The 15,305-nt window shown below is 44.1% G+C and overlaps 1 protein-coding gene across 2 annotated transcripts in view; it reads left to right on the plus strand.

Annotated features, from left to right (window-relative positions):
* Nucleotides 1–604: 604 nt before the first annotated feature.
* DOCK3 (dedicator of cytokinesis 3) overlaps nt 605–15,305 on the plus strand; it is a 698,449-nt gene continuing 683,748 nt past the window's right edge. For both annotated transcript variants that reach the window (XM_077992951.1, XM_015130827.3), the window contains exon 1: nt 605–997. In XM_077992951.1, the coding sequence (XP_077849077.1) occupies nt 607–997 (391 nt within the window). In that variant the 5' untranslated portion in view covers nt 605–606. The remainder of the gene's footprint in view (nt 998–15,305) is intronic.

Genomic DNA, 15,305 nt, shown 5'->3' on the forward strand with positions numbered 1-15,305 from the left:
CTGGGTAGGAACCTGAAGGGCCCAATGAAGTGCTTCTTTACTAGCAAGGCAGCTGTGATTATTCTGGCCCCAAACATTCACCACTCAGGCCAACTTAGAGAAGCAAGAACCTAGGTGTCAGCGGCCTCAGCCCAGAGGGTATCCAGGAGAGACGGCCACGAGTGCACCCCACCTAGTTCCCTCGTGGCGACTCCACCCTGCGGACCCTGGGAATGCACAGGGTGGCTCCGGGGACCTTTCCGACAGCACTGTGGGTGACACTGGGATGGGTCTGAAAATGGTGTCGTCTCCTCCTTTTCCAGATCTCCCCTCTCCGAGCAGGAGGCCTTTGGCCATCTCCGGGCGCAGGCAGGAGGCATTGGAAGCGGAAGCGAGTCTGGAGTCTGGGTAGAGGGAGTCGCCCACCTGACCGGCCTCGCCCCCTCCGTAGTTTGCTGCAGCTGAGGGCCCCAGACCAGCGAGAAAGCCAGTCCGGGGCCGGACAGTCCAATCGCTTCTCGCGGATTTCCCTCTGCTGGCGCGCAGCAGCGGCGCGTGGATTCGCGCGCGGGCTCGGGACGGCGCGAGCCCGGGCAGCGCGAGCCCCTGCGCGGCAGGGAGTGGCGCATGCGCGGGCGTCCTGCGAGCCCGCTGGGGCGAGCCGAGCCGCGGCGGCGCCGGGAGCCCGGCGGCGGAGCTGGGAGGAAGCAAGCGGCGGCACGGGAGCAGCGGCGAAGGACAGGTGGCGAGCCTTCGCCCGCGCCGCCAGGGGCTGCTGGGCCACCCGCGGAGCCTCGCGGTCCAGACGTGGAGGGGGTGGCGGCGGCATCCCGGACGGCCTGTGAGGGATGCGCCGCCCACTGCCCCGCGCCGCCTGACCGTCCCCGCCTCGACTCGCGGTGCGCCACAGCCGGGCCCGCGGCCGTCCCCGCCGCGTTGTCGCCCGGTTGCCGCGCCCGCGGGGCCGCGCCCGGCACGGTCATGTGGACCCCCACGGAGGAGGAGAAATACGGCGTAGGTAGGTGAGGCTCCGGCCTGGTCTTGCCTGGGGTTCTGAGGGACGCGCCCAGCTCCCGGCCCCGCCTGGATTCGCATCCTCTCGCCCCCGCCCCTGCCCGCAGGCTGCGCGGCCTCGGCGCCGGGCTAGCGCGGGGTGGGGGCGGGTGCGGGTGCGGGTGCGGGTGCGGGGGTGGGCGCGGGTCTCTCTGCAGAGAGGGCGGCAGGGGGCGCTGGCGGTGCGGCCTTGGCAGGTGCGGCCCGCGGGAGGGGTGGGCAAGGCCCGGGCAGTTGCCCGAGGTTTCTGGTGTGGGCCACGGGGCAATTTTACCCGAGAAGCCAAATTCTGGTAATATGTTTTTTTCGCTCCAGAAGCTCAATTTTAATGAGTTTCCGCACCTGAATTGATGAACCCGGTGGCTGTTTATTTTTGGTCTGGAACCTTAAACGGATGAAAAACGTTGACATCATTTTCTCAGTTCAAAAATTTGGACATTTGACTGCAAATGTTTGATCTGTTTTGTTTTGCCGTTAGTATTAGAAATAATACTTTACAATGGGAAATGTTTTTGGACATGTATCAATGTTTAGATGTTTTATAGACACGGGTTTTTTTTTTAACCTGTTTTCAGTTGAGACCCTATTCCTCTTAGAAACCTTTTTTTATCTGTTATAAGTGTTAAACTCCAGAAGCTAAATAACTCTTACAGTAATCTACTTCTTTAAAAAGAATATTCAGTAATTTAAAGTATTGAATGTTTTACAATTTTAGTTTTTTGTGTCAATTACATGATAAGAGTTAAGCCTCATTGCATCACCTATCATCTTGTTCAGTTAGAAACAGATTTAAAATGTTGAGTGTACAGGTTTTATTTTTCCTAAGCTCGTAGTGGAAAATTTTAGATAGGAAATCTGTCTAAACAGATTTTTGTTTCCCGTCTTTACTGCAATTTAGTCAAGATTTAGTTCACAGTTCACTACCAAATAACTTGAAACTGCGGTGGTAACGAGTGTTTTGGAATGCTATTAGGCAGGTTATCGTGTGAAAATGAAATTTATTTAAATTTGAGGACCAGCAGAGAGGTCTTCTATTCTGGTAGAAAGTCTTGTTTTAAAAGGAAACTTTGTGAAACAATTAGCTATGCTAGGGTGGAGGTGATAACGGGAGCTCTGGTCCTAGAGTCTCTATTGAGAAGGAATTGGGAAATGATGCGAAGAGCTAGGATTCACCTCTAAGGACATTTTACCCCTTAGAGTATTCCCTGAATACTGAATTGATTCTGTGAAATGAGGAATTGGTGGTTTATCTTCTCCATAACTCGCTCCCAGAACTGCTGAACTAGAATAACAAGTAATCAATGTGAGTGGTCAACTCTCCAGTGGCACCCCATGATTGATTTTTTTGGAGGGGAGAGGAGCCCTTTTTTTGGGGTGGGGAGGAGCCCTTGAATAGTGAACAAAGTGGAATTCAGAGTCCTAGCTTCTCTTTACTGGTGGTGTGGGCAAGTAATTTAACATCATTTTCTTAATGTATAAATTGGGGATAATGTTTACCTATCTTACAGGGTTGTGAAAGTGAAATGAGAACATGCGGAATGCTTAATAAGCGTTGGTTTCTTCTTTTCCCCTTAGTATTTAGACTAATAACACTAAGTGTGTTAGTTCTGAGACAGAGCCAATGCAAGGTAATCAAGATAGGTACATGTGAATCTGAAAGCACTAGGATTTGGTGTGTGATTTACCCAGCAAGATGCAACGGAATTCTTGCATTCCTAGGACTGTGTGTTTAGCTTTAGAAAAATTGTTACTCCCTTTGGGAGGCCACTGCATTGGGCTCAGGGCAGAGCTTAAATGCTTGCTAAATGAGAGAGACAGTTACACTGAAGACGTTTTCATAGCAGCTGTGGTTTAGTATAATTTAGATGCCTTTTCTACCAAACCAAGCAACTCTCTCCCTGTTTATCTCACAGTCTTCTACTGTCCCCTCCTTAGTTATGATCTAAAAGTTTTTGTGTAAATTGTTTAAAACTCAGGACACAATTTTTTTTTTTCCCATAAGGATGTTAGGGCTACACTTCTAGACCTTTTCATAAAATCCGCTTTATGAAGTAGCTTATTCATTATACTTATGAGAAAAATAGTCAATTAAAATGGCATTTTTGCCGCATCATTTAATTGCTATGAAGGCTAGCTTGAAAATTTAAGCATTATCATTTTCCTGTGAGAAAATGTTTGAGTTTCAGCTTTGATTTTTATGACTAAGTTGGAGCACAGATTTCTGTTTCTGTTTGTCAACCTATAACCATATAGCAGAGAGGGAAACCCCTTATACTTAACTTCCTACCAGTTTGGAGAAATTTGTGGAGGAGGGCCTCGAGGGCCTCCTTTTGCCCTGATGTTAGTGAGGGAAGGAGTCTCCTGTTGCAGCAGTACAAAGGGTTTTTTCCACTGCAGCCGTTCATTTGTATTTGACATTGGTAAGGCTTTGAGATCCTATAGTAATATCTTATTAAATTTTTTATAATATAGGAATTCTGTACAGGTTATAACACGACTGAATTGTTTGGTTTATTCATTTAGGATGAGGTGATTACTGAGCTCCCCTTTCCATTATAATATTCTGTGAGTGACTTTAGGCAGTGGGGAGGACATTATCCTTTTCGGAGGGTCAGTGATCGGCCTGTCAATGTGCCCGGGACTCTCACTTAGGTAACCCCATGTCAATTCCCAGAGTAGTCTTAAGACTATCATAGATGAAGAAACTGAATCCCAAAGATTGTTAATACTTTTTTTTTGTCTTTCAACGATTGTATATTTTCCTTAATTTTCTTCTTGGCAGTGGGCAGTATTTTGTGATATACTTGACTGTCTTGCTTTCTTTCTCTGGTACTGTAAGGTACTGTTCTTTACCGTACCCATTCGCCCGCGTTTTGACTTCTTATGTCTCTTTCCCTCTTAGAGAATCTCTGCTTTCCTTTCTGTTGCCATGAATGCTTGGAAAGTCCTGCATCCTTCCATTCTTTATTCTACCTTTCCAAGAAGCTTCCTGCTCTAAAGTGTATTAGGTGAGAAAAATCCAGCTATTTTTGTGAAACACCTGTCTTTCCCTATACTGACTGTACCCAAAGTATCAAATGTAGAATACAAAAACCAAGAAAATACTTTTCTTACCCTCTAACAGGAGCAACAGCAGGAGCAACAAACACCAACCAATTTTTAAAACAAGAATGTTTGTAATTAAATTCCTTGAATAGAGGAGCGGTAAAGGTTTGAGTATGTATGTATTAGTTTGACGTCTTAGAATTGGAAACTGCTTCAGGTCATCTTGTTTATTCTGCTGCTGTCGTGGGCAATTTTTTTGTTTTTTTTGTTTTTTTTTGCTTGAGAGATGGGATTCTGCTGTTGTCATCCAGGCTAGAGTGCAGTGGCATGATCATAGCTCTCTGCAGCCTTGAACTCCTGGGCTCAAGCAGTCTTCCCACTGCAGCCTTCCAAGTAGCTGGGACTACAGGTGTTTACCACCTTGCCTGGCTAATATTTTTTTTTCCTTTTTTTGAGATGGAGTCTTGCTCTGTCGTCCAGGTTGGAGTACAGTGGCATGATCTTGGCTCACTGCAAGCTCCGCCTCCCGGGTTCATGCCATTCTCCTGCCTCAGCCTCCCTAGTAGCTGGTACTACAAGTGCCCGCCACCATGCCCGGCTAATTTTGTTTTTGTATTTTTAGCAAAGATGGGGTTTCACTGTGTCAGCCAGGATGGCCTCGATCTCCTGGCCTCATGATCTGCTCGCCTTGGCCTCCCGAAGTGCTGGGATTACAGGTGTGAGCCACCATGCCCAGCCTTGCCTGGCTAATTTTAAAATTTTAATTAAAAAAGTATTTTTTAGTTATATGGTCTTGCTATGTTGCCCAGGCTTGTCTCAAACTGCTGGCTTCAAGTTATCCTCCCATCTCAGCCTCCCGAGTCACTGGGATTATGCCTGTGAACTACTGTGCCCAGCTAAGGCAAATTTTTAAATAATTTAGGGCATTTATTGCTTATTTTTTCTTAATCCCTTTTAGTAGAACATGAAAAATTTTTTTCATTACCAATCTGAAGACCTTACATTTTAGTTTTGTAATGTTATATTTTTTCCTATTTAAAAAGTAATGCATATTTTATGCATTATTTTTACCTAATTTTCTTTTGGTTAGGTTTCCCCAGATAGGGAAGAAAAGCACTTAAAAACAAAAAACCAAAACAAACAAACAAAAAAAACGAACCCTGAGTCCTTAAAAGAAACTTGTAAAGATCCTGTGGTGCAGGAAAATAATCTGAAGGTGGGGAGGGAATAGATTCTTGAAACCAGATCTGAAATAATTAGTGTTCACAAAATTTGAGTAAATCTGTTGGTAAATGTACTAGAATTCACACTGTCTGAAGACAGTGTGCTCTTTAGATATTTATTCAGTGAGGGAAGCCCAACCTTTGCAACCTCTGGAAGGACCCCAATACCCCTTTAGAGGTAAAGACATCATCCACTAGGGGTAGGAAAGATTTCATATACCTATAACTTTATTTTGTTCTGAAAAGTGAGGATGTGCTTGATGTCTTGTTTAGTGTTTATGGGGAACTTCCACATTCATGATTCTACTTGAGCTTTACACTATATCACCGCCTCTCCCCTCTTTTTTAAACAGATGAGAAAGCAGCTTTAGCTGAGAGAAATTAAGTAACTGATCTAAGGTACTTTAGATAGTAAGTGCTGAGTTGAGATTTGAATGTAGAACTTTGAGATTCTAAGCCACAGATTGTATTATTACACTGTGTCCTCTGAGAGGAATGTGTCAGTAGTATGACTCTGGCTTGAAAGATGAGATATACTCTACAGTTTTCAATTTAAACTGGATAGTTACATTTAAGGAATTTTATTTCTGTATTGGACTTTTTTACTTTTTTTTCCTTTTTCTTTTCTTTTTTTTTTTAGACAGAGTCTTGCTGTGACGCCCAGACTGGAATGCAGTGGTGTGATCTCGGCTCACTGCAATCTCCACTTCCTGGGTTCAAGTGATTCTTCTGTCTCAGCCTTCTGAGTAGCTAGGATTACAGGTGTGCACCACCACGCCTGGCTAATTTTTTTGTATTTTTAGTAGAGACGGGGTTTCACCATATTGGCCAGGCTGGTCTTGAGCTCCTGACCTCAAGTGATCTGCCCGCCTTGGCCTCTCAAAGTACTGGGATTACAGACGTGAGCCACTGTGCCCTGCTTTTTTTTTTTTTTTTTTTTTTAAAGATGAGGTCTTGCTTTGTTACCCAGGCTAGTGTGCTATGGCATGATTGTAGCTCACGGTAACCTTGAACTCCTGGGCTCACGCCATCCTCTCCAGTAACTAGGATAACAGTTCCATGCCACCATGCCCAGCTAATTAAAAATTTTTTTTTTGTAGAGACTGGGTCTTGCTATTTTGCTCAGGCTGGTCTTGAGCTCCCGGCCTCAGGAGGCCCTCCCTCCTGAGGAGTGGCGGGTTTACAGGTATGAGCCACTGTGCCCAGCCTGTCGCCTGCTTTTTTTTTTTTTTGAGATGGAGTCTCGCTTTTGTCTCCCAGGCTGGAGTGCAATGGCCGGATCTCAGCTCACTGCAAGCTCCGCCTCCTGGGTTTAGGCCATTCTCATGCCTCAGCCTCCCGAGTAGCTGGGACTACAGGCGCCCGCCACCTTGCCTGGCTAGCTTTTTGTATTTTTTAGTAGAGGCGGGGTTTCACCATGTTAGCCAGGATGGTCTCGATCTCCTGACCTCGCGATCCGCCCGTCTCAGCCTCCCAAAGTGCAGGGATTACAGGCTTGAGCCACTGCGCCCGGCCTGTCGCCTACTTTTTAATGGGGTTGTTTGGTTTTGCTGTTGAGTTCCTTGTATATTCTGTATTTTAGTCCCTTATCAGATAAATAGTTTGCAAATATTTTCTCCCATTCTGTAGATTGTCTCTTTACTGTTTGTTTCCTTTGCTGTGCAGAAGCTTTTAGTTTAATGCAGCCCCATTTGTCTATTTTTGTTTTTGTCGCCTGTGCTTTTGAGGTCTTAGTCATAAAATCTTTGCCTAGATGAATGTCCTGAAGCATTTTCCCTATGTTTTCTTTTAGTAGTTTTATAGTTTTGGGTCTTATGTTTAAGTTTTTAATCATCTTAAATCTATTCAGTAGACTTCAGATTTCTAGTTCATTTTATCATGCAGTATTAGACTATGATTTAGAAACATTAAGCTAAATTGTAAACATGGCACCTATTTCTGTGTAGTATTAGACGCATTCTGAAGCAGGACAGTCTCAAAAGAATGGTCATTGAGTTTGAAACTACTTTATCTTCATACCATATTTTTATATTGGTGCTAAATTTTAATTTTTAATAGCTTGTATTTTGAATTTTTTAAAATTTTTGTGTCTTTATTCTTTAAGAATGATCTGAAATTATTCCCAATATGTGAGCATTATTGGATATGCTATATTAGGATTTTAATTCCAATGTTATGCTTTTATTGTAATGAACAAACCAAACCTGTTTATGATTATGCATTTAAGTGTTTGCATACCCCCTTTTGACAGCTTTTGCCTGGAAAAGCAAGTATTTTTTTCACATATTTTAGCTCTTAAAACTTAAAAATTTTTTTTTTATACATCACCAAATTATTTTAGCTAAGTACTTGCAGTTGGTTTGCTATATCACACCTTAGGATACTCTAGTAAAGATAATTACTATGTTGGGAAATGTCATTCAGAAGCTTCCCATTTTCCTGCTTATCTACAATGGAATAAAATCCCATCCTCCTACTTCAATATGATTCTCCCTCTCCCTTTGGAACTCATTCATGAGCTCTTGCTAATAAGTGAGAACCAACATGATAGAATAATTAGAGTGTGATAAACACAGAACTTGATAGTACTGATTTAGTACCATACCTTCAACAGATATGTATTTGGCCTATATTCAAACATATCTATTGCCAGTGCCCTCACTACTTTTTGGGACAGCCCATTTTATTGTTAGCTGTAATGAGAACATTCTTTCTTATTGAGTAGAGTAATGAATCCCTGTAGTTTCTTATAAGTCCTTGTTCTGTGCCTGCATATAAATAACTTGTATCATAGCTCTGCAGTAAGTCATAAATTTTAGAACTCTAAGAAATCTTAGAGATAATATGGTTTAAGGCCCCAGAGCTAAGACTAGTTGGAATAGCTAGCATTCATGGTTTATCATGTATCCAACACTTTCATGTTATGGTTCACATGTGCATGTTCAGCCTCATCCACTGACTTGTTAATACTTTACATGTTAGCCAAACTGAACTTTCCTCAGGTTCTTCTGTTTGTGCTTAACTTATAACCAGTGCTGCCATGTCCCAGGACCATTAAACACTTATTTGCTGCATCATGTCTTTGTTAATATTGTTCCTTCTACATAGAGTGCCTTTCCCCCATGTCTTTATTTCTTAAATTATTTCCAGCCTGCCAAGACTTCTCTCATATATTGTTATCTCTGTAAATCCTTTCCTAGATTCTTGGCCCTACCCCTCTCTTTCTCCAACCAGATATATTTTATTCTGTTAAATCCTGTTATACTTTGTAGTTTATAGTGATATGTATACTTTATCCTGTTCATTAGACCAATGTCTTTCCAACTTTTGACTATGACCTACAATAAAAAAAATACATTTAAAATTGTTATCTTGGGCCAGGCACAGTGGCTCATGTCTGTATTCCCCGCACTTTGGGAGGCCTAGGTGGGTGGATCACTTGAGGTCAGGAGTTTGAGACCAGCCTGGTCAACATGATGAAACCCCACCTCTGCTAAAAATACAAAAATTAGCTGGGTGTAGTGGTGCACGCCTGTAATCCCAGCTACTCGGGAGGCTGAGGCAGGAGAATCGCTTGAACCTGGGAGGCAGAGGTTGCAGTGAGCCGAGATCGCACCATTGCACTCCAGCCTGGGTGACAGATTAAGACTCTGTGATCCTCCCAAGTGTTGGGACTACAGGCGTAAGCCACTGCACCTGGCCTGTCTTTGTATTCTTGGCCGATGCACCTCAGAACCAGGCATGCAGAAGGTTTTACACACATATTTGTAGCACTGAATTGGACATTTTTGTTAATGTGATATAAAGACTGATTTTTAGAGACTTCTGAGCTGCCATTTCACACTAATTGCTGATACTGAAATGATAACTCTAAGTTTTATTTTATATGAACTGAGGTCAAGCCATATCCCGTCCATCCTGAACTTGTATGATATTAAACAGAAATGTAAAATTTTAGTTTCATTTAAACAATATTTGTTGGGGTCCACGTGTTTCCTAAACAAAGGAATGAACACACAAGACAACACAAGACAAGACAAACATGGCGGCCGCCCCGAATGGTGCGCTCTGCTTTATTTTATACAGTTGTTTGTGGAATGTTGCCAAGTCACAAGACACATTGTTGTTTTTCTGACGTTTCCCAACGTTTCCCTGATTTTCTGGATTTTCAAGATGTTTACACATAAACAAGCCCCCAGGGTCTGCTGTTTGCAGCTGGCTCCTTTGTCCTCCCTGTTTGTAGGGAAGGAAGCCCCGCTTCGTTTGCAAGAGCAGGACTTATCGGGAACGCCCTGCTTCGTTTGCAAGAGCAGGGCATATCAGGAATGTCTCGTTTGCGAGCACGTAGTCTATTTCTGTTAACATTTTAACCACTGTATTTGGCTCATGAGTACAACCTGTCAAATCTTTTTGAAGCTTAAGTTTGTGATCCAAGATATTACTATATTTTCTTTGAACCTTTACACGGTTTGTCTTCTATGTTTTTCCAAGTGGTTAATAAAAATGTTGGACAGGGCCGAGGGCGGTGGCTCAAGCCTGTAATCCCAGCACTCTAGGAGGCTGAGGCAGGCGGATCACGAGGTCAGGAGATCGAGACCATCCTGGCTAGTATGGTGAAACCCTGTCTCTAGTAAAAAATAGAAAAAATTAGCCAGGCGTGGTGGCGGGTGCCTGTAGTCCAAGCTACTTGGGAGGCTGAGGCAGGAGAATGGCGTGAACCTGGGAGGCGGAGCTTGTAGTGAGCTGAGATCACGCCACTGCACTCCAACTTGGGTGACAGAGTGAGACTCCTTCTCAAAAAAAAAAAAAAAAAAAAAAAAGAATAAAAAGGGTTGGACAGGAGAGGAAGAAAATTTTATTGTCCTAGGGAGAAATTATGTCTAGTGTATAAACAAGTAGTGTTTGCAGTGTTGTGATTTGAATGCAGATTATCTGTGTGAACATTTTTTGATAGTGCCAGCTGTGCCACCTTTGTGAACTTGATAATGTTTGGGGTTAGGATGGGCTCCTTAGCCTTAGTTCATGGCTACGATGTTTTAACAAGGGGCAAAGATGCTACTAAAAGGTCTGTGTGGACTTACTAAGGCATGGGGAATGAGAAAGAAATATCAGCTTTGAAAAGATGTTAACTTCATTTTTGTCTTCCTGTACAGGAGGAAGGGTGGCACTAAACTTTTCTCAGAGTTTTGTTTCTGACATTTTCTCTACATTTTCTCTCCCCTCCCCTCCTCTCCTTCCCCTCCCTGCTCTCCTCTCTCCGACCCCCCTCCCTCTCCCCTCTCCCCTCTCCCCTCTTCCCTCTTCCCTCTCCCCTCTCCCCTCTCCCTTCTCCCCTCTCCCCTTTCCCCTTTCCCATCTCCCCTCTCCCCTTTCCCCTCTCCCCTCTTCCCTCTCCCCTCTCCCTTCTCCCCTCTCCCCTTTCCCCTTTCCCATCTCCCCTCTCCCCTTTCCCCTCTCCCCTCTTCCCTCTTCTCTTGGCTGGTCTTGAACTCCTGACCTCAAGTGATCTGCCTGCCTTGACCTCCCAGAGTGTTGGGATTACAGGCGTGAGCCACTGTGCCCGGTCTCTCTCTGCATTTTCTGTGCTCTAGATATGCTGGGCAACTTACCCTTTTCCAGACAGGGCTATAATGTTCCTACCTTTATTGCTTTGCTCAGGGTGTTGTTATATCATTGGAATCCCATGATTCCCTTTCTCTGCTTGGGGAATGTTAACTGAAAAAGCTCAAATGTCGTCTCTTTTTTATGCCTTTTCCCACTCTGCCTGATATAAATAAGCATTGCTGCTTCTACTGCAGTTGCTACCAACCTCTAGTATGGCATTTAGCCTTTTAGATCATGCTTAATTGCATCTCTGCCTCAGGGACTGAGGATAAGGAACTTTGTCTTCATGTTTGTATCATCAGGACCTAGTTCATAGTGAGTGACTGGTGAATGCTTAATTAAGAATCCAACCTAGTGAAGAATTTTATTTTGTTTTATTAATCCTGATGGTATTTTAAAAGGCAGGCTGTAAACGTAATAATATTTGATTGTTAGAAATTTGTGACATCATGAGTATACTTTTTTTCTCTTGCCCTTTCTCTTTCTTGAGCCTGTTGGAGAGGTTTAGTGCCTATGGCTAAGTTCAAATGACAGATTTTGAGTGGGAGCCTTAGGATTCCAGTATGAATCCCTCTCTCTCACCTCCAGTTTCACAGTCATCACAACAGTGATCCAGAAGTCTTACAGCAGGTAATTGGGATGCAGTTTGAACTTATCCTGACAATACCTCTTTTGTTTGACATCTTTGGGGAATGCTGTGTTTTGGATGAGTGACTTTTCCAGGGAATTCAAGGTTAAACCTTTAAGAGCACCAAGAAAAGATTTTGTCTATTTTTGTTAGATTTTTTTCTTTTTTTTTTTTGAGACGGAGTCTCGCTCTGTCGCCCAGGCTGGAGTGCAGTGGCCAGATCTCAGCTCACTGCAAGCTCCGCCTCCCGGGTTTACGCCATTCTCCTGCCTCAGCCTCCCGAGTAGCTGGGACTACAGGCGCCCGCCACCTCGCCTGGCTAGTTTTTTGTATTTTTTAGTAGAGACGGGATTTCACCGTGTTAGCCAGGATGGTCTCGATCTCCTGACCTCGTGATCCGCCCGTCTCGGCCTCCCAAAGTGCTGGGATTACAGGCTTGAGCCACCGCGCCCGGCCCTAGATTTTTTTCTAAAATATGACATATTTAGTCTTTGCTATATTGTGAATTCAGTATCTTGAATACATTTGAGCTTTTTATTTTCCTGTGTAACATTTCCTTCTGATTACATAACATATATATCATTACAGAAATGTCAGTAAATACAGAAAAACATACAAAAAAGAACATAAAGGTGATGACTTATTTTTGTTACCCGGACAGTACCTCTCAACATATTGGCATATCTTTTTAGTTTTTTTCTTTGTATATACATTTAAGTAGGCATTTAAAATAAATTTGGAACCGTACTGCTTATATTGTCTTATGATCTACTTTTATTTTAAATCTATTGTATTTTGAACATGTTCTTTTTTTTTTTTTTTTTTTTTTTTTTTTTGAGACGGAGTCTCGCTCTGTTGCCCAGGCTGGAGTGCAGTGGCCGGATCTCAGCTCACTGCAAGCTCCGCCTCCCGGGTTCGGGCCATTCTCCTGTCTCAGCCTCCTGAGTAGCTGGGACTACAGGCGCCCGCCACCTCGCCCGGCTAGTTTTTTGTATTTTTTAGTAGAGACGGGGTTTCACCGTGTTAGCCAGGATGGTCTCGATCTCCTGACCTCGTGATCCGCCCGTCTCGGCCTCCCAAAGTGCTGGGATTACAGGCTTGAGCCACCGCACCCGGCCTGAACATGTTCTTATATCTGGATTCTTCACTCTTTTAAGACTGCCGTTCTGTAATACATGTATACTGTCCTTTACTTATTTTCCTACTTTTGAGCAGTTAGTTGTTTGAAATTAACTGTTGCCAGATTGCCCTCCAGGACAGTGAGAGTACTTGTTTTCTGCAGCTTTGTTATAATAGGGCATTATTTCCTCCGCAGATTTGCATTTTGAAAAATTTTGGCTGGGCTCGGTGGCTCACGCCTGTAATTCCAGCACTTTGGGAGTCCCAGACAGGCGGATCACGAGGTCAGGAGATCGAGACCATCCTGGCTAACACGGTGAAACCCCGTCTCTACTAAAAATACAAAAATTAGCCGGGCGCGGTGGCGGGCGCCTGTAGTCCCAGCTACACGGGAGGCTGAGGCAGGAGAATGGCGTGAACCCGGGAGGCGGAGCTTGCAGTGAGAGCAGAGATCGCGCCACTGCAATCCAGCCTGGGCGACAGAGTGAGACTTCGTCTCAAAAAAAAAAAAAAAAAAAAGAAAAATTTCAAAATTGATACATGCTTGAGAGGAGTAAATCCTCAAGCATGACAAAAGTAAAAGGTCCCCTACTACCAGTTCCCCTTCTTGAGTATCAGTTGTTTAACTGAGTTTCTGGTGATTTGACATTATTAATACAGACAAGTGATTACGATGGTTATGACATTAATACAGGGATATTTGTTTCTTCCTCGCTGACATCCATAGGAAAATTGCTAGTTTTTCCTATGGATGTTGCCACACCATTATGAAAATTGCCACACCATTATGGTGTGTTAAGTCACCACCCTGACACAAAAACTCTGGAATATTTATATGAAAGCAGGAACCCTTATTACCAAATCGTTTTTCTCCAGTGGTTGCAGCGTGAAAGTTTTCTGCTGTCTTTGGAACTTTGTCTGCAAACAGCTCAAAGGACACGTGGCTCAGGGGCTGTCCATGGCCTAGAGCATGGTGGGGTTGACCATGGCTGGTGGCAGGGAGCTTTCAGGGGCAGTGGCATCTCCAAAGCCTTGCCCATTTTCTAATTGAGTTGTTTGGTTTTTTGTTGTTGAGTTATAGGAGTTCTTTATATTTTTTGGATAGTAATCCTTTATACAGCAGTCCCCAACCTTTTTGACACCAGGGGCTAGTTTTATGGAACGTAGTTTTTCCATGGACAGGATGAGGGCATGGTTTTGGGATGATTCAAGTGCACTACATTTATTTTGTACTTTATTTCTATTTTTATTACATTGAAATGTATAATGAAATAACTATACAACTCACCATGATGTAGAATCAGCGGGAGCCCTGAACTTGTTTTCCTGCAACTAGATGGTCCCATCTGGGGGTGACGGAAGACAGTGACACCAGAAGTGTGTTGCTTATGTCTAGTCAATGTCTTAGTCTCGCTTTGGTTGCCATCACTCCAGAAAACTCTGCTGCACAAAAATAAGATGTTGGAAATGGAAGCAGGCTTTTCAGTGCTTTTGTGGAAATCTCAGGATATTCCACCTTGACTCTAATCCAGAATGTATGGAGATTTGAAGTTGTCCCAAGCATACTATTAAGGCTACCGTCATTTCTAATCTCAAGCAGTTGATCCTCTTCTAGCGCGCACAAAGTCAGTTCACCTGGTTTATTCACAAATGGGTCGTGGATTTATTCCTTCCCAGTTTGGGGGCCTTTTGTGGTTTGGAAATAATGCTCAGACTCTTTTGAAAGCTGAGATAGGTGATCATGCACCAGCTGGGAGAAAGAAGGCCCTGGCTCAGTCTCTTTTAAAATCTCTGCTGGCCGAGTGTGGTGACTCACAACTATAATCCCAGCACTTTGGGAGGCCAAGGCAGGTGGATCACCTGAGGTCAGGAGTTTGAGACCAGCCTGGCCAACATGGTGAAACCCCATCTCTACTGAAAATACAAAAATTAGCTGGGCATGGTGGCATGCACCTGTAATCCCAGCTCCTGGGAAGGCTGAGGTAGGAGAATCGTTTGAATCTGGGAGGTGGAGGCTGCAGTGAGCTGAGATTGTGCCACTGCACTCCAACCTGGACAACAGAGCGAGACTCTGTCTCAAAAACAAACAAACAAACAAAAAAGGCCAGTGCGGTGGCTCATGCCTGTAATCCCAGCACTTTGGGAGGCCGAGGTGGGTAGATCACGAGGTCAGGAGATCGAGACCATCCTGGCTAACATGGTGAAACCCTGTCTCTACTAAAAATACAAAAAAAAAAATTAGCTGGTTGTGGTGACGGCCGCCTGTAGTCCCATCTACTCGGGAGGCTGAGGCAGGAGAATGGCATGAACCCGGGAGGCGGAGCTTGCAGTGAGCTGAGATTGTGCCACTGCACTCCAGCCTGGGCGACTGAGCAAGACTCTATCTCAGAAAAAAAAAAAAAAAAGCTGGGCACAGTGGCTCACTCCTGTAATTCCAGCACTTTGGGAGGCCAAGGTGGGAGGATCACTTGAGGTCAGGAGTTTGAGACCAACCTGGCCAACATGGTAAAACCCCATCTCTACTAAAAATACAAAAAATAGCTGGGCATGATGGCAGGTGCCTGTAATCCCAGCTACTCGGGAGTTTGAGGCAGGAGAATCACTTGAACTTGGGAGGCGGAGGTTGCAGTGAGCCAAGATCACGCCAATGCACT

The sequence above is a fragment of the Macaca mulatta genome, chromosome 2 (genome assembly GCF_049350105.2).
Source record: "Macaca mulatta isolate MMU2019108-1 chromosome 2, T2T-MMU8v2.0, whole genome shotgun sequence".
Classification (NCBI taxonomy): domain Eukaryota; kingdom Metazoa; phylum Chordata; class Mammalia; order Primates; family Cercopithecidae; genus Macaca; species Macaca mulatta.